General features: G+C 47.0%; 2 protein-coding genes across 2 annotated transcripts; one reads left to right on the top strand and one right to left on the bottom strand.

The window, feature by feature from the left end:
- Positions 1 to 127: 127 nt before the first annotated feature.
- On the top strand, positions 128 to 16482 carry CTC1 (CST telomere replication complex component 1). The gene is made up of 23 exons (XM_054270162.1): positions 128 to 372; positions 2427 to 2673; positions 4010 to 4206; positions 5711 to 5855; positions 6231 to 6533; positions 6707 to 6835; positions 7151 to 7377; positions 8849 to 9020; positions 9106 to 9306; positions 9539 to 9665; positions 9863 to 9977; positions 10324 to 10786; positions 11095 to 11187; positions 11473 to 11619; positions 11905 to 11975; positions 12753 to 12853; positions 13185 to 13350; positions 13551 to 13631; positions 13716 to 13872; positions 14347 to 14411; positions 14653 to 14815; positions 14957 to 15083; positions 16009 to 16482. Exons 1-23 carry the CDS (start codon positions 128 to 130, stop codon positions 16167 to 16169), a joined length of 3903 nt encoding a protein of 1300 aa, XP_054126137.1. The 3' UTR covers positions 16170 to 16482.
- A 2149-nt stretch (positions 16483 to 18631) lies between these two features.
- Positions 18632 to 23155, bottom strand: VTCN1 (V-set domain containing T cell activation inhibitor 1). Its single transcript, XM_054270063.1, has 5 exons — positions 23110 to 23155; positions 22623 to 22807; positions 21275 to 21622; positions 19431 to 19709; positions 18632 to 18753 (listed from the first exon to the last, which is right to left on the bottom strand). Exons 2-5 carry the CDS (start codon positions 22744 to 22746, stop codon positions 18632 to 18634), a joined length of 873 nt encoding a protein of 290 aa, XP_054126038.1. The 5' UTR covers positions 22747 to 22807; positions 23110 to 23155.
- Positions 23156 to 25031: the final 1876 nt, after the last annotated feature.

Raw genomic sequence — 25031 nt, 5'->3', positions numbered from 1 at the left:
CAGCCGGGGAGCAGCGGCGGTGATTGGACGGAGGGCGGGGAGGGGGCGGAGCCCGGCGCGCGCGCGCGGCGCTTCCCGCCGCCGCCGCCGCGTCGCCACGGCAACGGCGCGGCCCGCGCGGGCTGTCATGGCGGCGCCCGGCGCGGCGGTGAGTAGAGGGCCCGGGCGGCTCCGCGCCCTCTCCCCCGCCCGCCCGGCGCTGAGACCCCGCTTCCCTCCTTTCCCCCCGCAGGAGCAGCGCTGGCTACGGGCGGCGCGGGACTTCGTTCGCCGGGCGCTGGCGGGGCCGGACGGGCAGGAGGCAGCGGCGCTGGAGGCGGTGCTGCGGTGCCTGCGGAGCGCGGGCGGCGGGGCGCTGCCGCTCGGCTACAGGTGACAGCGGGGCGGGGGCGGCGGGGGCTCCGGTGCCCGCACGCGGCCCTCCGGTGAGCTCGGCATGCCCGGATGCCATGCCCGCCCCGGATGCCGCTGTGGGAAGGATGCTGCCGAACGCGGTAACCGCAGGCGTTCCTTCGGCCTCGGCGGGCCCGCCGCCCTTGCGGGGCGATTGAGCGCCGTCTCCGCCTGTCTGCGGTGACCGAAGCGGGCAGCGCTGCCGCACCGTACAGCCTTTGCACGGTGTGCAAAACGCCAATCACCTGTTTTTAAAATTATAAAGGTTTAATAGTAATAAAATGGTTATAAAAACAGTAATGCAATTACAGTAAGAATAATTTGGACAATTTGAATTAGGATAATATGAGACAACAGAGACAAAGAGTTACGGGCGTCCAGGTACCTTTTTCTGCACAGCACGAGCCCAAAAAAGGACACCCAAAAGGACACGAGCCCACAAAGGGTTAACAGAGGATTAACCCTTAAAAACAACAGCCTGTTGCGTATTCATACACTTCATACATGATGCATAAATTCCATCCAAACACAGGATTCTGTCTGGTCATCCTCAACTTCTTCCTCATAATCCTAACAGCGCCTTTGAGGTGGGAAGAAGTTCGTTTCTTCTGATAAGAGGGCAATAAATTCTCTTTCTCTGAAAGCTTTAAGTGTCCTGTGACTGCCATCTGGTGCGAGTCCTTTCTTTACAAAAAAGCATCCTACATAGCATAGTTTCTATTTTAACATGTTTTATAACCTAAAACTATATTTAACACAGTACTTAAAAGAATTAATACAGTATTACTTTCTAACTCAACACATACAATATTCATGTTAATATTTGCAAAAAACAATTATAAAATGCATGCATCTTTCACACATGGCAGCTTCCCAGCTGGATCCTGCGGGCCCAAATGGGAGCATGTTCCTGGTCTCCCAACCTGTTGGCCAGCTGAGCTTAGCGTTCAAGCATGTTCTCCTAAAAAAGGGGAATCTAGGATAACATGGTCCGTATTTTAGTTGCTAAAAGGCTTTTGGGTGCTCACCATCATGAAAAACATGCAGCTCATTGAGAGATATCCATATTGGAAAGTTTGGCTTGTCTGGATCTGTTTCTTGCTCCAACTTGTGAGAGAATTAAAATCTCTGGCACAACCGGATTTGGGAGAAAAGGTCAACTGGAATTGATTAGGGATTTGTGACCTTTAACTAATAGTTAATAAATGCAGGTGGTTGATCTTTCACACCAGCTAAACTTACCTCGTTTAAGCCATATTTTTTCCTGTGTATTTTATGACATTTAAACCAGACTTTGGTTCATATTCAGAAGAATCTATAAAGAGCTGAAGGTACTTGGTATTTATCTTCTGTGAGGCCAGTGGTCTGTTTGTGTGCTACATCCAAGCTAACCACCCAGCTCTAAAGCACAAGGAGAGAGTCTGTTTGCTTTTGTATGTGATAACCATGAGCCAGTGTCCTGCTGCAATTCTAGTTTCTCCCCAAAAGCACTCAGCACATTTGACAAAAACACAAGCAGCACTGTGCTTTTGTGGATCATAGGTACCAGTATTATTCCTGGTGGTGCTCTGTCTCTGAAGATGGAGCGGTTTCAGCCTATGGAATTTTCAGCTAATCCCCTGTTCATTTTCCTGCAAAATGCACAACATAAGTACCTGCATAAATTTATGTCTTCTGATTAATTTTTCTATGCCTAATTACTGTTTATTGCTGATTCAGACCCATCACTCATCTGGACTAGTTTCTTGCTTTGAACTTTTGATCCCCGCCTAATCAAGTGAAATTCTTCAAATTCACACCCTTTGAATGTGATTATGTCCTGCTACTGAGCAAGTGGGTATTGTGACTAGAGCTCCAGTTTCACAACCTAAAATTGTCAGTGAAGCTCACTGGAAACCAGCACCAAAATCACAGGCTGGAGAGCAGTTTGTGTTGGCTCTTTCAGTGTTAATATTAGGGTACTTTGTAAACTGAGTTCTTCGCACATCCTGCTATTATCTTGCTTTTTTATTTCTTTCTTCCTTTTTTTCCAGTTTCATCTCCATCTCTGACCTGCAGCATCAGCAGCGCATACCGTGCTGCAGCCACCTGAGCTGGAGCACTAAGGAATTTAAGGAATGGTCTCATCAAGGACAAGGTGCTTTACCCATGCAGCACCCTTTGCCAAGGACTTACCTGATCCTGGTTGGCTATTTAACAGATGGAAGGCAAGAAAACAAAGAAAAGCTGGTAGATGGTTGCCTGTATGTGAAGGACAATACTGGGATAATTCCATGTGAGGTATGTCCTCTTTCTGAGGGGTTCTGTGTTTATTCCCACTCCTGGGCCAGTGTCACAAACCACCAGGGGCTTCAGGTGTTCTGCCAGAGTCTAGTGAAGGAAGTAACAGGAAAACAGCAAGCTCACATCCTGGGCAGAGGATAGAACATGTGGAATGTGCCTTTGCTAGGAGAAGAAGTGCTGAATGTACTGGCATGAAAAGAGAGAGACAGCCAGTACAGTTCTGTTCTATTCACCACAGTACAAGGTGGCCTGGGAGGCTATTGTATTTGTGGCAGGAAGGAATGATGAATCTGATTCCATATTTTTAGAAGGCTAGTTTATTATTTTATGATACTATATTATATTAAAGAATACTAAACTATACTAAAGAATACAAGGATACAAGAATACTAAAGAATATAAGATATATATACTAAAGAATACAAGATACAAAAGGATACTTACAGAAGGCTAAAAAGATAATGAAAACTCATGTCTCTTTCCAGAGCCCTGACACAGTTTGACCCTGATTGGCCATGGAGTCAAAACAATTCACAGAAAACCAATGAAACAATCACCTGTTGGATAAACAATCTCCAAACACATTCCAAAGCAGCAAAACACAGGAGAAGCAAATCAGATAATTATTGTTTTCCTTTTTCTCTGAGGCTTCTCAGCTTCCCAGGAGAAGAATCCTGGGCAAAGGGATTTTTCCAGAAAATACGACTGTGACAGGAGACCTTTCCAGTCTTTGCTGAATTCCAACTAGTGGAGCAGAAATAACTTTCAGGAGAGCTGTACTATGTGTTCAGTGATTCATTGATGACATACTTTCAGGAAATAATAGCTTGCATGACAGTTGACTTAAAAGCCTCCTGAAGGTAGTTGCAAGTGGAGTTGAGGTAACAACCCCTACAGTGGTGGTTCACAGAGCACTGAAATTGTGCTTTCCAATGAGACAAAGTCTAGGAAAAAGTTGTGTTGGTAAGAACTTCTAACTGAAAACACGGGCAAAAGAAAGCAGGCAAGAATTTTAGAAAAATAGTCTGAAAATAACTAAACCTTGCATTGAATTAATTATCACCTTTCTGTGAGGTTGTGGCTACAAACAGGAAGTGCTAGCTGTAGAGTTCAGCAAGTCTGTTGCAGATTTGCGTCTGGAAGGACAGAAGTTCTCTGTGCAAGATAAGAGAGTGGGCAGAAAACCCTGTTCTCATTTAGTGATGAAGCTGGCAGTAGGAGAAGAGTTTGTGATGCACATGCAAGGGTGTCTTGGTAATGAACACTGTAAGTAGTGCTGAGAAAACAAACTGAAACTCATCTCAAGCTTCCATCTCATTATCTTTTGGTTTAGCTCTTGCACTTTGAACTGGACTGGCTGGACTCACTGTTTGTCTTCCCAAGCTGGTCATATATCCCACAGACAGACCAGAGTGCAGCAGGGTACTTGGAAATCCTGGTGGATCCAGTGCCAGTAAATGCCCTCAAGGAAGTACCTCACAGCATTCCTGTCACCTCCCCAGTGCCAGCTGCACCACTGCTTACCTCCAGGTAAACACCTGCCCTGCCCAGCTCCTCATGGCACTCTTGCTCTGGCTTGGCAGGTAACACGAAGAGCACTTGGCTTAGAAACAGACAAATTGTATTTCTACCACATGTGGAAGCATAACAACAAGTGGTGGAAGTAAAAGTTATACAACAAAGCCACTTTTCTTTAATCATCTGTTTCCCAGGAGTTTATTGGAAATTTTTGTTCTGTAATTTAAAGTATTTCTAGATGTAATTTCAGATTATAGAAAGAATATGAGAACAGTGTTGATTTACCTGTCTTTGAGGCTAAAATTCACTCTTTTGATTAGCATAACTTTTTTTTTTTAATTCTTATCAGATTACTGAGATAAAAGTGCCAGTAAAATGTCAACTGATAGAAGTAACTGTGCTTTAGTTTACAGTATGTGAAAATGGGCCAATGGAATTGCAAATCTTATGGAGTTGATAATTTCGAGTTGTGCTAGATCATGTTTTATCTTCTTGAGTAGAGATTTCCTAGTGTAATTTAATTACAATAAAATGTCACTAATCAGGCTGCTTTCATTTCTTTATAGTTATCTTTTGTTTTTATTTGGCTTATCTGCTTCAAAGAAAGTAATTTTAAGCTTAAGTGTTTGATTTAGCTCAAGGGACCTTTCTGAACAAGAAGACTCCATATTTCAGTGTATGTTCTCAGACTTTTAACACGGACCTCTTTCGTTATTGACTGAAATCTGACTAATTTTCCATGTTACAACTAAAATGTTACAGTGAGGTGCTGGTACTGCTATGTGTCTACTACTGGTCTGGGTTTTTTAAAGTCATAAGGCTAGAAAATTGTTTAGATGTTTCGGAATCAAGAATGGTTCTGTTCAGAGTAAGCAGGATGGTTATATTCAAGTCCAGTAGGAGCTGAAATAAAAACTACAAACAAAAATTTTTTTGAAAATTATTTTTTTAATCTTTTGAAACGTAGGTTGGAAACAGCAAAGAGAATTGATTCAATAAAGATCATCTCTCTCACCTCTCATCTGCTTTCAGTTTTGCTGCTCTTTCCCTCTGTGTCAAGTTTGTTAGAAAGACTCCATTGTTGCTTTCAGGCCTCTTGTTCATAGGCTTGCAGCTTCCACAGTGTCATGTTCCATGGACATAGGAATCCGAGTTCTGTTTTCTGCAGAAGAATTGCTTGTGACTTTTTTCTTCTCCTTTAGACCAACAATTAGTTGCTTGTTTGTGGTAATGCCTTTTATAACATGGCTGTTACCATGGAGTGTGTGAATTTGTTCTTCTGTTCCTTCTGTCTTCAAATACTAAAATATCAAAAGGATTTAGTATAGAAAAGTTAAAGTACAAATTTTGTAGTCAAATATTGTTTTGAAAACCCCTCTGAGAGATTGACCATATTGCTTCGTTGGATCTGTTATTCCCGGAATGCACATGCTGCATATTTGTTTATTTTGCTTTTGGGATACTTTGAAGCTTTCTTTTATCTCTGATTTCGGTTGCCTCTTCAATTGCCCTCCAGGATTCTGCGTAAGAAAAGATCAAAGCTTACTGTAGCAGGGGAATTGACCAGACTCGGGCCTCTCCTTTGTGTTCACCACAAGACATTCTTCTTTCTGTTTCTGAAGTGCTTTGCATCTGCTGTTTGTGTCCCTGTGCTGGTGCAAGTAAGTCCTTGGAATTTTGCTCACAAATTCACTATGTGGATCTGTGTATGTGCTAGCTGATTAATTCTTTGAAGCTTGCCATTGATTTCCCAGTTTGATTTATTCTCCGTGTTACTAGTGATATATTTTTAATTGCACCCAGTGTACAATAGTTTTGGTATGTAAGAAGTCTAGTTCTGTGCCCTGCCAAAATACAGTCCTTCTCACTTGTGCAGTTGCAGTGTCCCTGAATGTCTTGCAGATACAGTCCTTTTGCTAAGAGTGTGAGGCAATCCTCTGGGTGGAAAAGGGTTTTTTGGGTGGGATTATTTAGGTCGAGAAATTTTTTTTTCCCTGGAGTTGATGCTGATGTTGCTTTTTGTTTCTCTGCTCTAGAAACCCAGCCAGCTGCTGTGGCATCGTGTCTTCCAGCTGGGTCACAGGTACACAATCACAGGCCTGAGTATGTCCAGCCTGAAGAAATCTGGACAAACAATGTTCATCACCAGTGCTTCTTCCTGCCTTCTGCCCTACTGTGCAGGGCAGGTGAGGGAGCCGCCACTGGACAGTGCTTCACAAGGAGAATCCACTCAGTCTTCTTCCCTTGAGGCTGCTGAGCAGCTCAGTTGCTCCTTGCAGCAGGAGGCTGAAGAGGAGAGGCCAAGACCAACCAAAGAGTCCAAGATCATCTCCTATGTGGTAAGGGTTCATAGGCTTAGCCTTCACCCTCTCATGCACTGAGGTTTCAGCTCCTGGCCTGCAAGGACCATTATTTTCATCATGAGTTTAGTTTCTTACTGCTCAGGCCTGTGAGTCTCTTAGATTTTGTGACTCCCTACAGTCCTTTTGCTTTCTGTTTGCTTTCTGTTTAGGGATTTGTCACCAAAGTACTCAATGTCCAAGCTGGTCTCTTTTTACTGGATAACCAAGTCTGCTTGTGCCTTGCTTACCAGCCCCTGCTGAACTCTGCACGGGGCCTCCGACCGGGAGCCTGTGTGCAGGTAAGCTGAGGTTTGCCAGGAAAAGACTCAGGCCCTGGGGATGGCTTGTGAGTGTGTGGGTCAAAGAAGGCTGCTGGAACATGGGAATTATTTCAGCAAGTATCTGGAACAAAACTGGAGATCTTGCTGCCTGGACTCAGTCGTGAGAGTTGATATGATTATTATCTGATTCCTCCCTAAACCATGCTCGGTGCCTCAGGCCTGATTATAGACAATCCAGTAGAGTGAGAAAGGATTTAAGGTGGGGTGACAGTTTTGGGGAGTGGTGGCAGACTGGCCATCTCTTCTCTTACCCTCTGTGTCTGTGTCTCCCAGCTCATCGACGTCCACCTCCTGCAGAAGCCTCTGGCCTCCTTCCCCTTCGCTGTACTCGGTGCCTGCCTGAACAGCATGGTTGTGCTGAAGAGCTTCTCAAGGCTCAGCACCCCCTACGAGCCCCTGGCCTCTTCAGGAAATCTCTGCTTACAGCTGCTCTTCCGCTTCAATCTGGGAATGCCGCTGTACCTCTGGCTGGTGAGCCTCCTGGAGACCTTTGAGCAGAGGTGAGGACAATTCTTCTGAGGTCAGCACATGCCTCAATGTGCTTTGTAGGATATCTGGGTGTCTTCTAGACCAAAGGATCATAAAATTACCGTGCTTGGATAGTACAGGCAGCAATTGCTTCTGATTTCTTGGCCTAAGTAAGCCATTTATCCAGACTTCACATCCTGTGCAGTTGCTTGTTACCTTGCAGTTGCTCCTAGGAGAAAAGCCGGTGCATTTTTCAAGTGCAGGTGAGGTAAAGGTCTTGGGAAGCTGCAGTGCTTCTGGGCATTGTGCTCACATAATCCTGCCTGGAATGCTTTGCCCTGAAATACAGAAGCACCATAGGGTGCCTGCTTCCCTATGTGGTTTGTTTGGCAGATCAAGGTGGGCACTGAGGCTGAAGCTGGAAATTGGTGCTACAACTAGATCATAACTGATATAAAGGCTCTTGTGTTCTGACTGTGCACAGAAGCAGCAGCAGCTGTTCAGCATATCACTTGGAGATACTCTGAGTGTTCCCAGGAGTGTGATAATTTGTTTTAGAGTCTCTGTCTTGGCAGATTTTCCATCCCATGCTTACCTCCAAGTCTTCCAGATGGCTTCCTGCTCTCCCTGACACTGCAGGATGCTGTGAGCCAGTTTCTGGATTTACTTCTGGCTTCTGTTAGTGAACATATTCGTGTGTGTTCTGAAGCACTTATGGTTGATCACTGTGACTGCTGCCTTGGACTTCAAAGTATATACATTTTACTGTCAGTGAAGTAGCAGTTTATAGAATGCTCAGTGTTCCTGTGCTTTACTGGCACTGTGGAATTTTGACATGCTACCAATAAAACAGCTTCAGTTTTGCCTTTGGAATTACGCTAACTATAAGTTTCAGTTTTTATTATCTTTTCCACTTTCTTTAAATGTGATTGCTCAGTCCTGGTACTGCTTAAAAATTGTTCCAGTGAGTGCTATTTCTTTTCATTTGAGTTCACTTTCTGTCATATTTTGGCTGACAGTGTAATCACTTCCAACCATGCAAAAGCAGTAAGCTAAACTTATGAAATTAATTTTTCATGAGGGAAATGGAATAAGAATAGTTTGTGGTTGTTTCTGACTTGTGTTTTTGCATTCTGTGAAAGAAAGCCAAGTGTACCTAGCATGAGTAATCATATCATGCCCAGCCAAAAGGCATGGAGATCCATTTGTGTGGCTTAGAGGGAGATTATCTTTATGTCATTTGTTTCTCTGGCCATTTGAGTTTTGAGATTTTGCCAGTCTTTTAATTCTGTGGATTTTCCTGTTTCTTGTCTGCCCAACATAATTTGCATTTGCCTTAAATGCTGTATTTTTTAATAATTTCATGGGTTTTGTGATCTCTTTAGTTCTTGTCCTATACAGTATATTCACTAAAAACAAGCAGAAGGAGTCCCTGACTTAGATACAAGACTCACTAAAATGCAAGGGCTGCCTGTGCTTTTAATGGTCATGACTTTTTTTCAGGTTTTCTTGTTTCTTTGGGCGCCATCGATTGCTTAGCTCTATGCACAAAAACCCTGGAGCTGCTGAAAAGTTCCTTGTCCCCCTTCTGCAAGCTATGGTGCCAGACAGAGAAGAAGCAAGAGATATTTATAATGAAATTCTATCAGAAATACACCAGTGTCCCCTGCAGAAAGTGAGTAAATGTTCTTTGAGCTGTTTCCTGTTTGTCTGATGGGAAGAAACTCAGGTGATTTGTTTTTTCTCTCTTTTGTTCACAGTACTTGCCTCTGAACCCTCCATGCCAGGCCCCATCTCTGTCTGCAGTTTGCCGTGTGGCAGAACAGAAGAGCTGGGAGGGCTTCAGTCCATCCCAGTTGCTTTCCCCCTTGGAGGCACAGCACATGGGCACCCAGGAGCTGAATCGCAGACTGGCCTGGTCCTACTGCACACTCTCAGCTGAAAGTTTCCAGCCCCAACTGGTATGTGCCTCCTTCTCTTTCCTGTCTGTGCCTTGAGAGCTCCTGCTTCTCACTGTGCCTTCCAGCACCCTGTCCAGCACGTCCCTCTTCCTCCTGTTAGGAAATTACTCTGCTTTTCTCTCTGTGGCATGGAAAACAGACTGAATTTGAGCTGCTGCTACAGACACTTTGATTTCTGGCTTTCAAGGATAGGAATTGTTTGATGCTCTTTGCAGCTTCCTTTCTGTTGTAGATACTCCTGGGTGTGCTGAGGGTCTCCTCCAGGAGCAGTTTCCTGCAGCTGCAGGACAAGAGCAGCTCACTTCGCTGTGTGATCTCCCGTAAGGATGGCAGCCCCTTTGCCCAGACTGCTCTCATAGGTATGTCCCACTAAACTGTCTTTGAGGGCTGAGCTTTTGCTCTTCTGCCTTCCAGCTCCAAAACAAGGAAGAAGAGACGTATGGAGATGCTGAACTGTCACTGCCTGACATCGTGACTTTAAAATGAGGCTCTTGACCTTACTGGTTTTATGTTCTCTTTTTATTTAGCTCAGCTCTTTTCTCTGATGTGTTTGCAGGATCACTCGTGCGGGTGGAAAACTACCAGCTTGTAGTGGAGAGATTCCTTAAGACTGATTTTCCCTCCTGGGAACACCTGGAAAATCCGGAGCATGTGAGAGAGAAAAAAACTAGGTGAGTCCCTTTATTCAGTGTGCAAGTAAAATCATCACTTTCCAGCTCCTTGAGTATTTTGGACTATGGTAAGCCTTCTTACCAACATAGCATTTCAGTGCCAAAGCACCCATTCCTTGCTATTTGCATAAAATGAGCTCTTTCTCAGCAACAAAGCCACCATCTCACTTTTGTTCAGAGTACTTGCAGCTTGGGAGCGGCCCTCCACTCTTTCCCTCTGCTCCTGCTGAGTACCTGTGGGGCACTCACCAGATGCGTTTTTCCCAGATAAGTGTTTGTAAGTGTTTGTTTAGGACAGCCATGTGTCAGGAATAGGGAGTTTCACTGTTACCATTTGTCATTTCAGTGTCTATGTGCAGTTCTACTTGGAGGATGTTCAGGTTCTCCATGCTGCTGAAGGACAAATCCAGAAAGGCCTTAGGAGTGGAAACAGCTCCTCTTTGAGGAATAAGAAAGATGGCAGCACAGCATCTGAGCTGGAAACCCCAGAGGCAAAAATGCTGAAATTGGAGGATCCCAAGGCAGATACTGGCAGAGAGGAGAACTGTCAGGGGGGCCAGAGCAGCCCCAGAACAACGAGCTGTGTATCTCAGCTGTTCCTGGTCACCCAGAAGGAGGGCCTCATGTCACGCAATTACCAGCTGCCCACAGAAGGAGATAAAGAGGCACCTGAGCTGCAGCACTGTTTCCAGGCCACAGTGCTGTGGCTGGGCAGACCACAGCTCTGGAGCCACCCCAGAGAAACTGGGAACCTATCGGAGCTGGAGGACACTGGCTGTGATGGAGAAGAGGGTGTGACGCAGCAAGAAGTGAGGCAGCTTTGGGGTGTGGTTTGATTAGTCTGGGAGCTGGTTCCTCTCAAGGGAGCCTGGGGGGTAATTTAGTATCAATAGGAAAGTGATTTTTGTGTTGGGTGCCTTTGTGTGTTTGTGCCAGCAAATTCCTTCTTGCACCCCAAGCAAGTTCCATCTTCTCTCTGTCACCTTCCTATAAACGCATCTGCCTTCTCTTGTCAATCAAGACGTCCTCTGGGCTGGGCCTGCTCTCTTTTGACTGTATTTTTCATTCCATACCTAAGAGTTCTCATCCCCTTCTCTCTCTCTCCCCCTTCCCCCAGCAGGCACTGCTGCTGTTTCTGGGGAGGTCTCTGCGATGGTTTCCATTCCTGCACGTGGACGGACTGTATCGCTTCACAGTGCCCTGCTGTTCGGTAAGAGACAACTTGTTGTGCTGTTCTCTCTTGGAGACTTTTGCTGAGCTGCATGTGGGAGTTGAGGAGTCAGAGGGTGACTAAGCTGTTTTCAAGGTTTGGAATTTCCTTCTGTCGTTCCAAGAAACTGCTTTCGTTCTGTGTTTGATTAAAATTCTCAGAGCTCTGTGTTCAGTGGATTTTTTTTTTTTCTTTTGTAACCATTGTTCTTCATTTTTTGCCTATTGAACTTTAATCTCCTTTTTTCTAATAGTCTTCTGCTTTGCCTTATCACTCTTATCTCAGGACCTGGAAGTGTTTTACAAGCTCTGTTCTCCACCTGTGCCAGCAACATTCCTGAGCAGGCCATCATGCCCCCTGTCATGCCTGCTTGTCCAAGATAGCTGGCACTTAGAGCATGAGACCTGGATCTCCTGTCTGCCTGAGCACCAGGTATGCAGTGCCTTGTTGCACAGGGCTTTCACAGGCTACCTGTAGGTCTCTCCAGAACTAGCTAGAAGTTATCAATATACAGTGTCTTGTTGGTGAGACTGTTCTGCTCTAAGTTCCATCAGAGCCTGCTGCTGGGCTTCACATTTTCCTGCTTCAGAATTCATCTGGAGAGGACGCATGAGTTGCTTGACCTAGCTTGGAGCACACAGAGCGTGTCTTTTCTGCTCTGGCTGGGGATGCCTGTAAACTGCAACCCATCTGAGGCTCTGTCTCCCTCACTTGTAGCTCACAGCCCTGTCAGTGCTGACAGGCATGGACCAGAGAACTGCCTCCATCCCAGAAGTGCTTAGCAGCAGGTATGTTGGTCTGCCCCAAATTACAACTGACTGTGTCTTAGGGAATGGCTCTGTGGTAATTTTTATTGGGACGTGCTATATTAAACTGAATGAAATATCCACCCTAGGAATATGGTTTGGAAAATCTGTGTGCAAGTAGTTCAGACTTCTCCCATCCTGGTTATTTAAGGTAAAGGGATTGTAGGTGACAAAACTGAAAAATGGTGTCCAGAAAATGGTTTGGCTTCTGCTGGTGTGGACTAAGCCCCAAAGGTGTCTCCCAAATTCCTGTCAGAAGTGGAAACAAGCACAGCAGGGAAAATCAAACTGAATAAATATTTTGGGGTTTTTTTGTTTTAGATTTTTTTAGCGTACCTTGCTCAAACACATAATAAACTTAGAACTTTTCCGTTCAAAGCATGTTTAATCTGGGGTGATATGTATGTACACTGGATTTTTCACCAGTACTTTATGGAAAACTGTGGGTTTTTTGCTTGGCTTCTTCATCTAATTCAGAAAAACAATTAGGGGTTTAGCAGAGAGGAAGGCTGTAGTGCCTTACTCTTCATCTTTACTGCTGAGCCTGAAGCAGCAGAAAGCAAGGTAAAGGGGCCTCTTGTCCCTGGGAGGGGTAGGCTGCAGCAAGCTGCCCTCAGTCCAGTAGCTCAGGTGCTCAAGGGCAGGTTCCCCAAAAACTGGGCTTAACCAACAGTGCTCCACTTGGTTGCAATCTTGAAGTCAGGCCTTCTTCCACTCCCTTTGTCTTCAGGCAGGACAAAAATCCTGGTCTGCTCTCAGTTTCTCAGGTTCCCTTGTTTCTTTCTGTGGGGAGATCATGGAGAGGACCTTGTGTGCCTCTCCCAAGAATGAGAAGCCACCTGGCCATCCAAAGCAGACAGGTAAGATTGTGGCAGTCTGTTGAGAGGCACTAGATTGGTTCTTCTTTCTGTTTCAGAGAGCCAGTGCACTTGGCTGAGTGTGCTGTTGCATCTGGGAATAGTGGAAGTATGCCAGGATGTTGCATCCTGTTGCCTGTCAAAGGGCTTGGAAACTGCACACTGTGAATGTGGAGATGGGAATGGGAATGCAGTATCCAGAAAACTGGGTGGTGGAACAATCATAACCTCATCATGGTGGGAGGAAGAGCCCCTCTAGCAGGCCCAGCTCAGAGACAGGCCATGCTGCCTGTGTGAGTGAGCTCACGGTCTGTGTGGTTCTGTGCCTCCTCAGGGACTCTGCTGTCCAGGGATCACAGTGTGAAGCTCAGTGTCTCAGCTGCTCCAGGCTCCCCTGTTGTGATGGACATTTACATTACTGCCACCTACCTGCAGCACCTCAGGGGCTTGCTACCTGGAGCCAAGGTCCTCTTCCAGAACTTGGAACGCAAGATCTCAAGGTGCTCCTGTCTTTAGAGCCCTGACCTCTTTTACTGTCTTTGAAACCATCTCTTAATCTGACTTCCCATGTGGATTTGTTCAATCCTTCATCTCTCCCAATCCCTTAGCATAAATTATTTTCCTAGCCCAGCCATCCCAAGAAAACTTGAGTGTTTGGTTTCTGTGAGCTCCTTCTGACGTCTGCTCTTTAATATTGCAGATTCCGTAATGTTTATTGCACATACATTGCCTCCAGCTGTGTGAGCATCCTATCTCTGCCAGCTTCTCACCTGCCTTCTAAGTAAGTGTTGGGTCTGTTCTCATGGTAGAGTGTCCAAAGAAAGGCTTCTATGTTCCAAGCTTCTCAAATTGCTGTTTCTTCTAGTCCTGCAGGAGAAGCCTCATCCCCCTCATTAGTGTTCCTATCCAGCTTGAGACCTCAGCTGCAGGAGGCCCAGGCCCGGATTTTATGCCACTTGTCCTGTGTACTGACTGTGCGCCTGCAATGGATTTGCTCACTTTGCAGCTGCATCTTCAAAGAGGTATTCAAGCTTCCACAAACATAATTTGTGAGAGGTCTTGCAGATTTTTTACTCTCACATATCCTTTGCTACCATGTTGAAGAAATGAGAGTTGCTATCTCGATTGCAAACCCTTTTTCCAGTGTCTGAGAAGGACTTGCATATTAGAAAGGGACCAAAGTGATAACTGATTAGAAGTGTGTATCTGATGTCAGGCAGGCTGGCAGCTAGGACTGGGGATGAAGTGAGGGCACTGAAGAGGACAATCCTACTCTGTTAATGCTCTGCTCTTCCATGTTCACTGCTATTTGGGATCAGCACCTTGCAGCAAGTTGATTTTTCTCCCCATATAAACTTTTCCCAGGGCACTCACTGGAAATGCAGTGAAATGCTTTACACTTTTGCCTACTTAATTAGAGAAGGATTTAAATCAGCAGTGGCCCTTCCCCTTCTCACTTACACCCATACACAGCTGTAGCTTTGTTCTTCCTTCAGGGGAGGTGCACCCGACACAATCCTCCATGTCCATCACAAACAGGAGTGAGGCAAGCCAGTGCACGGTAACTGCTGTAGGGATTGGCTGTGGGGAGAGGGGGGAGGAGGGAGCAAATTACACCACAAACAGGAGGGGGAAAATCATATCAGGGATGGGATGTGGACACAACAGCAAAGATGGAGTTATCACATCTTCTGAGAGGTGAACAAACTCTCTGCTGAGATGTGTTTTCTGGGGTGTGGCCCTTGTGAGGGAGCAGGTATTGTCCTGCCCTCCTGATCCCAGCCTGCCTGCTCTCTGCACAGGGTGCTGGTGGAGGATGGAACAGGTGAAGCTGTGGTGCTGTGCAGGAATGAACATGTGGCAGCAGTGCTGGGCCTGAGCCTTCTCGAGTGGGAAGCTGTGCAGAACTGTGTGCAGAGCAGGGGCAGCGTGTGCATTCAGCACGGGGAAGCTCCTGGAACAGGGGTGAGTGGGCTATTCCAGCAGCAATTGCAGTCTGCTGGGCTCAAGTCTCGGCTGGACAGGATTTCCCTTTGCTCTGGGTGTTCCAGAGCCTCCTTGCCTCCCACTGAATACTCCCTGGAAACACACTCTTTCCCTCCTCAGTGTCTAGAGGAACCTGAGGATCTTGTTGCTCATTACCTAAGGAGTCTGTGCAGAAGTCCTCTCATATGTCGCCCTATCCTGTTGGATTTCAGCCTAGACAGGAAGCCCTCCAAGATCCTGCAGCCTGGTAAGAGCTTATTCTGCTGGCTTTTCTAATGTTTAGTGTGGGAAGGAAGGGAGGAGGCATCTCACCAGGCTGGGGAAGGAGAGGTGCCTTCACTGCCCATCATAGCAAGATCTCTGAAGGATTTTCCTGGAATTTCATATTCTGTAGGTTAGAACTAAGTTGACTAAGTTGTGTCTTAGTAGATCCATGGCTATAAAAATAGAGAAATAATATTATGGAAATTCCTAAAACAACATAGGATAAATTTTTCTACTTCACACAGAAACATTAAACTGTTCTTGAGAAAGATTCCCAATCCTTGTCTGGGACAGGAATCTGATCAGCGAGAGTTACTGTGCAGGCTTCTCAAATCAAGTGGGTTTTGACTGTAGATAGGACAGCATGTAGGATTGGTAGCAGGCCTGGAAATCCTCTCCTGGAAATCAGCACTGAAGTGTTTTGAATTCATGAGTGCTGAGGTCTGAGCTCATGCTGCCACAACTGTGCAGTTGCTGTGTTAAGGGGACATTCTTCACACCAGTTCTTCACATTGTTTGCACACGTTCCTAGAGCTTAAGTTTGAGTGCAGGTGGTGCAGAGGTTGATTTGCTAAGCTCTGCAGTGGAGACTTTCTGGCTGTCATGTACACTGTCTGTAAAGGCAGGTTGCTGATACTGATACAGGATACAAAGCTCAGAGCATCAGCTCTGTGAGCACACAGTTCACAGCATTCATTTCACAGTGTAGAATGTCTGTTTCCTGCAGGTTGGAGGGATGCTGGCAAAATGCATTCCTCTGCCTACATCCTGGAGTCATTCATTGTGCTGTCCTTTGAGGTTTGGCAGATGCCAGGCAGCTGCTGCAAGGCCTTCCCTCCCCCAGCTGTGGGCTAGAGCAGAGCCAGAGCCCTGTCCTGAGTTGTTCCCATTGTATCCTTCCCCTGCAGCTCCCCTGCAGCTGCGGAATTTTCGCTCCGGTGAAGTGGAGTTCGTGTCACGAGTGGGGCCTCGTCCAAGCCTGCTGTGCCTGAAGGTGGAGGAAGTGGGACAAGATGCCTTAGGCTACATGAACAGCCAGAGAATGACCAGGACATCCAGTTCCTGCTGAGTGGGAGCCACTGCTTAATATCTCTCCCAGTGGGAGAGGAATTATGGAAATACCTACTGTGATCGGGAGCTTTTTAATTCTCCTTTCAGGGGGAGCACAAGCCTGTGAGCACAGGGTGAAGGGTGCAGTCAAGCAGCTGCTGTGACTTGTGGAATTCCTGAATGGCCACTCTGGGCCGTTGTCAGCCAGTGACTCTGGGCTACACTTTGGAAGAGAGATGTTCAGTGCTTCCTGTGTGACAGCTCTTGCCTTGGGCCTAGGGCACGCAGTGTGTGCATTTGGTGTGGTAGTATCTACTAAATAAAGCTATGAAAATATTACTTAAAGAACACTGTATCTGTTTTAGTATCTATTTTAGTATTCAGTTTTCCTTGCTGTATGGTGACCATTAACAAAACTATACAGTTCCCACAGGGTATGGTCTTCTTAACCCAATTGAAATAATTAAAATTACACTTAAAGCATCTGCTTCAAGAAAAGAAGGGAAGTGAGTCAGCTGCTGTTTGAAGGCTAAATCACAGTGCTAAATGACAAGATTATTTGGGCATTGTTTTGCAGTTTATCAGCAGCAGCCTGAACATGAGGTGGGGCAGGTAAGAAAAGGCAGGCACTGAGCTGTGAAACAGGCAGTGGTTTTACTGAGCATGAGTGAAGTGTCTTTCCTCTCGAGGCTTGCTGTCCACTTCTGAGACCAAAGTGTGAGTGGCACAAGACCTGATAGATGCCACCATTCAGTAACGTTGTGAGACTCCATCCTAAAAGGTTGCCAAAATAGCTTAAAGCTGAAGTCTTTGCAAATGTTGCTGTGACAGCCTTACTTTCTGTGGGTACTTTCTGCAGAACAGAAAAGATTTTACTAAAGCTTCTCTCCACCCTCCAGAAAGAAAGCAAAACAAAACCAAAAAAACCCCAAAATAAACTATCTCAGTCTGAGGAAAATGTTGACTGTAAGTGATAAGACAAAGATTAAAATCTGGTTTAAAAGTGCAACTGAAAGTAGTCCTGTAATGTGAATAACACAATAGCAGAGAGAAATAGATAGGAAGTACCTGATAACACTTATTTAAAAAACAAAAAAGAAAAATTCAGCTCTATTGTTATATCTGGGTTTAATAACTTTAATAACTTGAAGCTTCCAGTAGTATATTACTAGTCTCCTTTTCCTCCTCGTGCTGTATGTTAGTTTTCTGTCTTCTGTCTGCTTATCTGTTCCTCTTTCATTTCACATTACAACTGCAATCATCACTCCTCGTACAGGACTTTAGATGTGGTTTGTCTTTGCCAGGATATTCCAAACTTGCTGGCAGTTTTCTAACCCATTGCTGTTCTGCCATTCACATCTTTTTCAGCAGAGGAGTTTGATTTAAGCACTCCAAGAAGACGAAGGAGGTTAAGCGCCTCTCTTATTTACAGTTTTATTGGTACAGTCAGAGAATCACAAGACAAGAGATGGGTGAATCCAATCTGTTTGGGGGGAGTTAAGATTTGCTTGCTTTTAGTGCTCTGAAGGAGCTATTCTCAGCTTTATTGCGGGAAACCCTTTTCCTGTTTGTGTCTGAACTTCTGCCCATGATCAAAGCTCTGGTCACTGTGTTAGATCAGACAAGGGAACATACTGATTGTCCTACAATCAGAACTTTTCCTTTATGCAATTCTCCTTATCACATTCCTTGCTCTCTTTGTGAAGCCAAACAAAGTATCCTGTTGTTGGTGTGGGTAAGAAATGATAACACAGGAAAAATCAGCTAATTTCATTTTTGTACTACAGTGTCCTCTGGAACCAGCAGAAACTCCTAAAGCCCTCAGCCCCATAGGGAAGAAAGCCTGAAGTGAGTCCTGCCATCAACATAGCTGTAATACCTGTGTGGAAGGACAGACGTGTTCCTTTCAGCTGATTTTCTTTAGCTCACCCTTTCACCAGTTCACCTCCAGGTCCTACCAGCCAAAGCCAATAAATACTGAAGGCAGCTGTCCTGTGCTTTGGCTGTGTAAGCCCTCCTTATTCCAGGTCTGCAGGGACTTGCTCAGGCTGGCAGCTCCCTCTAGCCATGTTCAAGGTGTCTGTAGTATTTACTGGAGAGGCTTGTACCTGTAGCAGGTCTTGTGAGCAGGGAGGGAGAGCAACAAGCCATGAACTGCAGGCCAGGTCCAGAGGGTACCCAGGAAAGAAAATGAGGGAACAAGTAAGAGCTGACAGGTGATGGTACAAGAGAAGGATCTCTGGTTGCAGAAAGAGATGGGAGAAGCCTGTGGGAGGGACAAGCCATGTGTCCCACCTAAAGGTGGGGATGGGGAAAGGACGGGTAGAGGGGAAAGACACGCTCTACCATTCTGGCAGGCTTGAGATAGGTTTGCTCTAGCCAAACTCCCTAAGAGGGCCTCTGTATAGTGTATGTATATGAGTTTCTCTTCCCAAGCTTACCTGCAGGTCCAGCAGCGTTCCCAATTGCTTTACAGAGGCTTTATGTTGACAGCAGGTACAAGGGAAGCAGAAGCATCCAGTGACAGGCTGGAAAGGAGGATGACACTGACTCTGCATTCAGGTTCACCAGCTGCAAGTTGGTCACCTTCGTTGTGCTGAAATCTGTAGCAGAAGAATTATGAGAGGCTGCCAGAACAGGAACACAGCAGGGAAGGCAAATAAAGTGTGTATGTATTCCTTCCCATTTTTCTGAACATGGATGGAGGTAGACCCTGCCTCTCGTACTGGAGACCAATTGCAATGAAGTCACAGCTGTAGAAGCATTATGGTCCTTCTCTTGTAGAACAGGAGAAGATACTCAGAACCTTTGTAAAGCTTGGTTTTCTATGAGTAAAATGGCTTTTAAAATAAAGGGATTGGGCCAGAGTCAGAGGTATTGTCACCAATAACTGCTAAAGGGGCCTGTTGGTTTGGTACTTGAATGTCATCTAAGATGAACTGGCTAAAGAAAGTGTCAAAAGATGTGAGGCTTGGTTGATTGGTTTGGTTTTGGTTAACATTCCAAGCAATACACTCTTGAAGTGTGTCCCTCTTTCTGATCCCCTGGCAGTTCTGTCCCCTAGCCAAGGTGACAATACCACAAGAAGCATATGAGACAGCAGGAGCAAACACAGACCCTTTCATTCATCCCAGGGACAGAGAAGTGGTTGGATTAGCCATGCTTTCAGTCCCTTCCTTGCCTGACTCAGCTGCTGCAGGAGCCCCCTGGTGCACCAGGAGCACTGCTGAAACTCTCCTCTCCCCCGTGCCTGTGGTCTCGGGGTGCTGTCGAGCCCTACCTGTCACTCTGATGTTGGCCACAGCCTTGGCAATGCTGTTTTCAATCACGCAGGTGTAGGTGGCATTAGCAGTGATGTTGTGCAGGAGGGAAACCACCTTCACAGTGATGTTTTTGGGGTTCAGCTGGTAGCTGGTGTTGGCAGCGAGGGGCAGGTGCTCCCCAGTGTCACCACAGGCCATCCAGTGCACGGCAGGGCGAGGGAACCAGCGCGGGGCTTCGCACTGCAGCGCGTCCTCATGGCTTCCGTGCTCCACCTGCACCACGGGCATGCTGAAGGCTTTGGGAATGAGGGAAAACAGGGAGACACTCAAAACCAGGCAAGTGATAGGAACTGGGCATGAAATACCCAACTGCATCTACCAGTCCCAGGTATTTCTAGGCTGCTCGCTGCTTGGCAGCGCAGCACTGCCTGGAGCCAAGCCAAAAACAGGCTCAGAGCTCTGTACAGCTTGGGCTGTGGGAGGATGAGTACAAGGGATCCAAGGACTCCTAGGACATAGCAGTCCAGCTTGACAGGTTCTGCTAAGGTCATGACACAGCTTTAGTGTCTTTTACTTATTCTTAAAGGGAGAAAGATGATTTACCCTCTCCACTCACTGAGAAGGGGGCCTGACCTACACCTACAGCTTCACAGAATCATTAAGGTTGGAAGAGACATTTAAGATCAACTCCAACTGTTAACCAAGCATAAAGTCCACCACTATACCATAACCATAAATGCATGTATTTTTATTTTAAATCTCTAGGGATAGCAGGTGGCTCCACTACCTCCCCGGGCAGCCTGTTCTAGGGCTTGATAACCCTTTCCATGAGCAAAGTTTTCTTAAATCTAAACTTCCCCTGGGGCAACTTGAAGCCATTTTCTCTCCTGAGCAATCCCCTGAAGACCTGGAATAAGGAGGGTTTACACAGCCAAAGCACAGGAGAGCTGCCTTCAGTATTTGTCCACTTTTGTTTTGGGTGGTAGGACCTGGAGGTGAACTGGTGAAAGGGTGAGCTAAAGAAAATCAGCTGAAAGGAACATGTCCGTCTTTCCACACAGAACAGGTATTACAGCTGTGCTGGAAATAAAACCCATTACAACATTTCACATGTTCTTTCTAATGCCTTTTCTGTGTAGATTACTTTAAACATCCAATCAAGCAACACAAAAGTAGGCAGAGCCACCAGGTTTGAAGGAGGGATAGGGGACCAAGTCCCAGTGGAACATTTGCAACCCTCAGGCTTGAGCCAGAACCCTCTTTCACTTGAAGAGGTCTGAGGGCTTTTCCTCACCCAATCTGAGCTGTAGGACAGGAATTCTGGCCACAGGGATGAGAGGGAAGGGTGCAATCTGGAGGAGACCTGCAAGGGCTTCATCCCTCAGTCTCAACGTGAGGTGACCGCTTGGGAGGTGACTTGTTATTACAGCTAAATTCATCTCACTGGAAGAGGCCAAAGAATTGGTGGTTTTCAGATCTCTCCTGGAGGACTGGCTCTTGTAAATATGTAACATTCAGATATGTATGACATTCGAGGTTTGTTGCTTTGGTAGTAATTTTAAAAAACCGAATACTTCAGAAAAACTGAGAAAAATACATTAAATACGCTACAGTTTTTACTATGCAGCACTTCTGGCTGGAGATACATCCTAATTCTAGAGAGAAAAAGCTACCATGTTATTAAGAGTATAACCTTTTCTGGAACAAGGGTATCAAAAGAGGGGTTAAGGCCATAAATATCCTGTAAAAGCCAGAAATACACCCTCCTCAGGGGTGTAGCAGCATCACAAGCACAGGTGGGTTCAACCAAGCCACACTAGCACATGTTTTGCAGCAGGATTTTGCTCCTTGTAGCCCTCACCTCCTGTCCTGTAGCGCAGCACCGCTGCCCCGCTCCCTCTGGCTGTGGTGACAGAGCACTGGTAGGTGCCAGCATCGGAGAGCTGCACATCCCTCAGCTCCAGGGAGGCATTCCCGCCGATCACCTGGTCCGCAAACACGGCCGTGCGGCCCTGAAATGACGGATCCTGCTCTTGCAGGTGGTCCTTCCCTCCCTTAAACTCGTGAACGAGCCCAGCTACTCCCTCCTTGGCCCACTGGATTGCAATGCTGTCCATCCGGATGTCGGGCTCGAAAGAGCAGCCCAGGACGCTGCGCTGGCCAATGTTCCCCGGAGATGTCAGCGCCGTCACACTGATGGAGTGTTTTCCTGCAAGGAGAGAGCAAGGAGGCTGGAGAAAGGTGAGGCAGCAAGCCTGGAGAAAGGCCAGGCTGCCCTGTGGCTGTCATGGAGCAAGCCCGAGGCTGAACAGTCACTGGCACACAGCAAGGCCTCCAGTGGCTGCCACCAGTGCTGCTGGTAGAGGCCAGCTCCTGTGGACTGTATACATGATAAAGCACAGGAGTATTTCTGTAGCAGAAGAGTGCTTAAAAAAGTAGCTGTTCTTACTTGTTTGAGAAGAGTTCACATGGTATTTTCTTGTTTACTTATATGTATCAGGGATTGTTCTCTTTGCAGCTGCCAGAAAAGCGTGATTTTTATGTCATTTCTTAGTCAGGACTTCCCTTTATGCAATATAAATGTGATCGGAAGGCATAATACTGGCAGAGAAATAGCAGCTCTTTCCCCCTGTCCTGGGTTGACTATATGATGCTTTTATCCCCACCCCCTTACTGAAATCCAAATATTTTTCTTTCATTTAAGAAAAGTGGGCATCTGAAATCCTAAACTGCAAGCCTGAGAATTTCCAGAGCCAGGCCCTCTTCCCCATGCAGCTCTTCCCTACCCATCCTCACTCAGCACATTCCAAGGAAGCTGCATTTTGGCCAACACCAAAACAACACATTTTTGTTGTCTCTGAGGGTCCTGGGAAAGGCACCCCATCTTGGCAGATGCTCTCTGATTTCACAATAAATACTATCCCATCATCTCCTCCTATCCAGGAGAAGGAGCAGAGAATGTGCAGGACTTTATGTTCAGGTTTGGGGTTCCAAGCCCAAGGGAATTTCAGCTGCACTGAATTTCACCACTACACCTCCAGCAGCACAGACTGCACCACCCCTACCTAGCCTTTGTTAAAGGATGGTGGGCGAAACTTCCACACATGATCACACCTCAGCCTGTGCACGGGATGGACACACAGAGGTAGAGGCAGGGCAGAAGTTCATAATCCCACCAGTAACTGCAGGAAATCTGAGCTGTCACACACCTGAGACACCAAAACCAATGATCAGGGCGATCACTGCAGCCAGGATGACAATGACTGTAGTCATGCTGTTGGGGAAAAAGGAAAGGACAGCATTAGCACAGAGCCCACCTCCTTCACAGCCCATGCCATACTGTCCATCTGCAGAGCTGCCTGCAGGAAGGAGGGGGAGGCAGGTGAGCCACAGACCCAGAATGAGGCAGATGGGTAAAGCACATCACCACAATAGGGATGAACATCCAGCTGAGCAGCCCTTGTCACCAACAGTGGGGACCATGTGGCAGGAGACCCAGGCCTTTGAGAGCAGGCAGCTGGCCCCAGGGCAGGAGGCTTCTCTCTGCCCTCCCAGGTGCATAAGCAAGTCAGGCAGTCCCTGCTGGTGCTTGTGAGTGACCAGGGAGTGAGCAAAGCCCCTGAGCCCAGGAGACACCAGGTGCAAGGCAGGGAATGTGCAGGAGGGATCAGGAAACAGGGCCATTTTTTGGAGCTGGTTGGATTTGGGATGCTCCATGTGGGGATGGGTAATGGGCTGTTGAATGAGAGACTGAAGAGGAGAGGACCACTTGCCAAGCCACACAGGTGAAGCAGCCGTGCCAGAGGAGAAGAGAGGCAGCATGTCATGGATCAGCACAGCTCCAGCCTTGCCAAGCACAGCCTCTCTGGCACAGCCCAGCTTGGCTGACCCAGAAGCACAGCTGGCTATGGACTCCCACCACAGCCAGTGGAGCTGTCATGTGGTCACAGGCACATTTCCCTGGGGACTGAGGAGTTGTGGCAGCAAACTCAGCTCCCAGCCAGAGCAAGCCCTGAGGCAGCTCCCCACAAATCCCACAGGTACATCCTGGAGTTTGTGCCCAGCAGTCTCACAGAGACTCCTCACAGAGGAGAAGCCCAGAGAGCTGCAGGCTATGAGAGGTCACAGCCCTTCTGCCCACACAAAATCAGCTGCTCTGCCTCAGCAGCATTTACTGGTTTGCAGCACACTTTGCCAACACAAAGCTGATGGGCAGCCTCCTGCAGGACAGTCCATCTAGGACAGGACATGTTCCTACCTCCATGGAGTCCTCCCACCACTGATGTGTGCCTGCATCTGTGACTTGCTCAGCTGCCACAGATGCCACGATCACAGGGCTGATATGGAAATCCAGAGAATCATACCATGTGAACAAGCCTCCCCCTGAGGGAGCAGCACAGAAGGGAGAAAGGCAAGAGGGAATAGAGAAAAAGGGAGATGTTGCAGACTTGTTTGACCTCCCAATGTCTCCCTTGCATCCTCATCCTTAAAGCCAGTGGGAAGTTGTCTGAGAAAGCCCAGTTTGCACATGCACAGAAGGAATCAGAACTCTGTATTTCACCAAAATATGTGGTACCTCCAGATAAGGGCTCACACAAATCCATTCACACATTCACATCCATACCAAGCTCTGCCTAGATGCCCTCGGAGCTGGGAGATGTCACGTTTGGCTTCTTCCCCATTGTCACCAGCTTTCAGCCACGGCTGGGATGAACAGCAGTTCCCCTCCTAATCCCTCAAGGTGGATCACAGCTGACTCTACTGGGAGAAAAGCCATGGATATCATCCAGCCATGGGCACCAGGCAGCTGGGGACCCAGGCACTGCCTCCCCCAGGGGCCTGCAGGATGGGGACTTCGATGGCTCCTGCGGATGCTGACATGTGACAGCTTTCAGCAAAGCCTCGCCATGTCCCACGGGGCTCAATCCTGAGTCACTCAAGGTCCCAGCCAGGCTCACCGTGGGACATTCTGTGGTTTCCTGTTCTGGGGAAGATGCCAGTTTCATGTACACTGAATAACACCCATCTTCTTGAGGAGCTCTACCAATTTCCACTCTGGGAGTTGATCCCAGAGTGAGATAGCTGCTATAAACTCAGCCAAGGTTGTCATGACAAGCCTCAGTTCTCACACCTGGGAATCACAAAGCAAGCAGCAGCCACACTGTGCTGACTCACAACAGTTGTGATTCATCTTTATCCCCTTATCTTACAATCCCTCTTCCCAAGGACAGGCAGAGAAGAAATTGCTCCACATTGAGGGATGCTGCCAGAGGGTTACAGTAAATGCTGGGAGGCATGGCAGAGATATGAGTAGCCAGGATGTCCTCCTGTGCAGTCCCTGAATGCTTCAAGTGCCACCACACTTGCCTCTGGTCCTTGAAAGGACCCTCTGGCCTGGCACCACCTCTGCCCTCCCACTCATTTGTCCGAAACCATCCTCAGCTTACTCACAGACAAACACAAACAAGCACAAACAGGCCACAACAATGCCTTTGTCCTGTGCAGGTGCCACCTGCCCCCATGGCTGCAAAGCATTGCTGGCTTTGCACCCAGAGAGTGGCTACCCACCCTGCTCCAGAGCACCAGCACAGCTGATTGGAAAAGCTGCACAGGGGGAA

This window comes from Melozone crissalis, unplaced genomic scaffold (assembly GCF_028551555.1).
Source record: "Melozone crissalis strain CALT ecotype California unplaced genomic scaffold, PUWL_Pcris_2 ptg000008l_1, whole genome shotgun sequence".
NCBI classification, from domain to species: domain Eukaryota; kingdom Metazoa; phylum Chordata; class Aves; order Passeriformes; family Passerellidae; genus Melozone; species Melozone crissalis.
The sequence above is the reverse complement of the archived record's forward strand: the minus strand, read 5'-3'. Positions and strand labels throughout refer to the sequence as shown.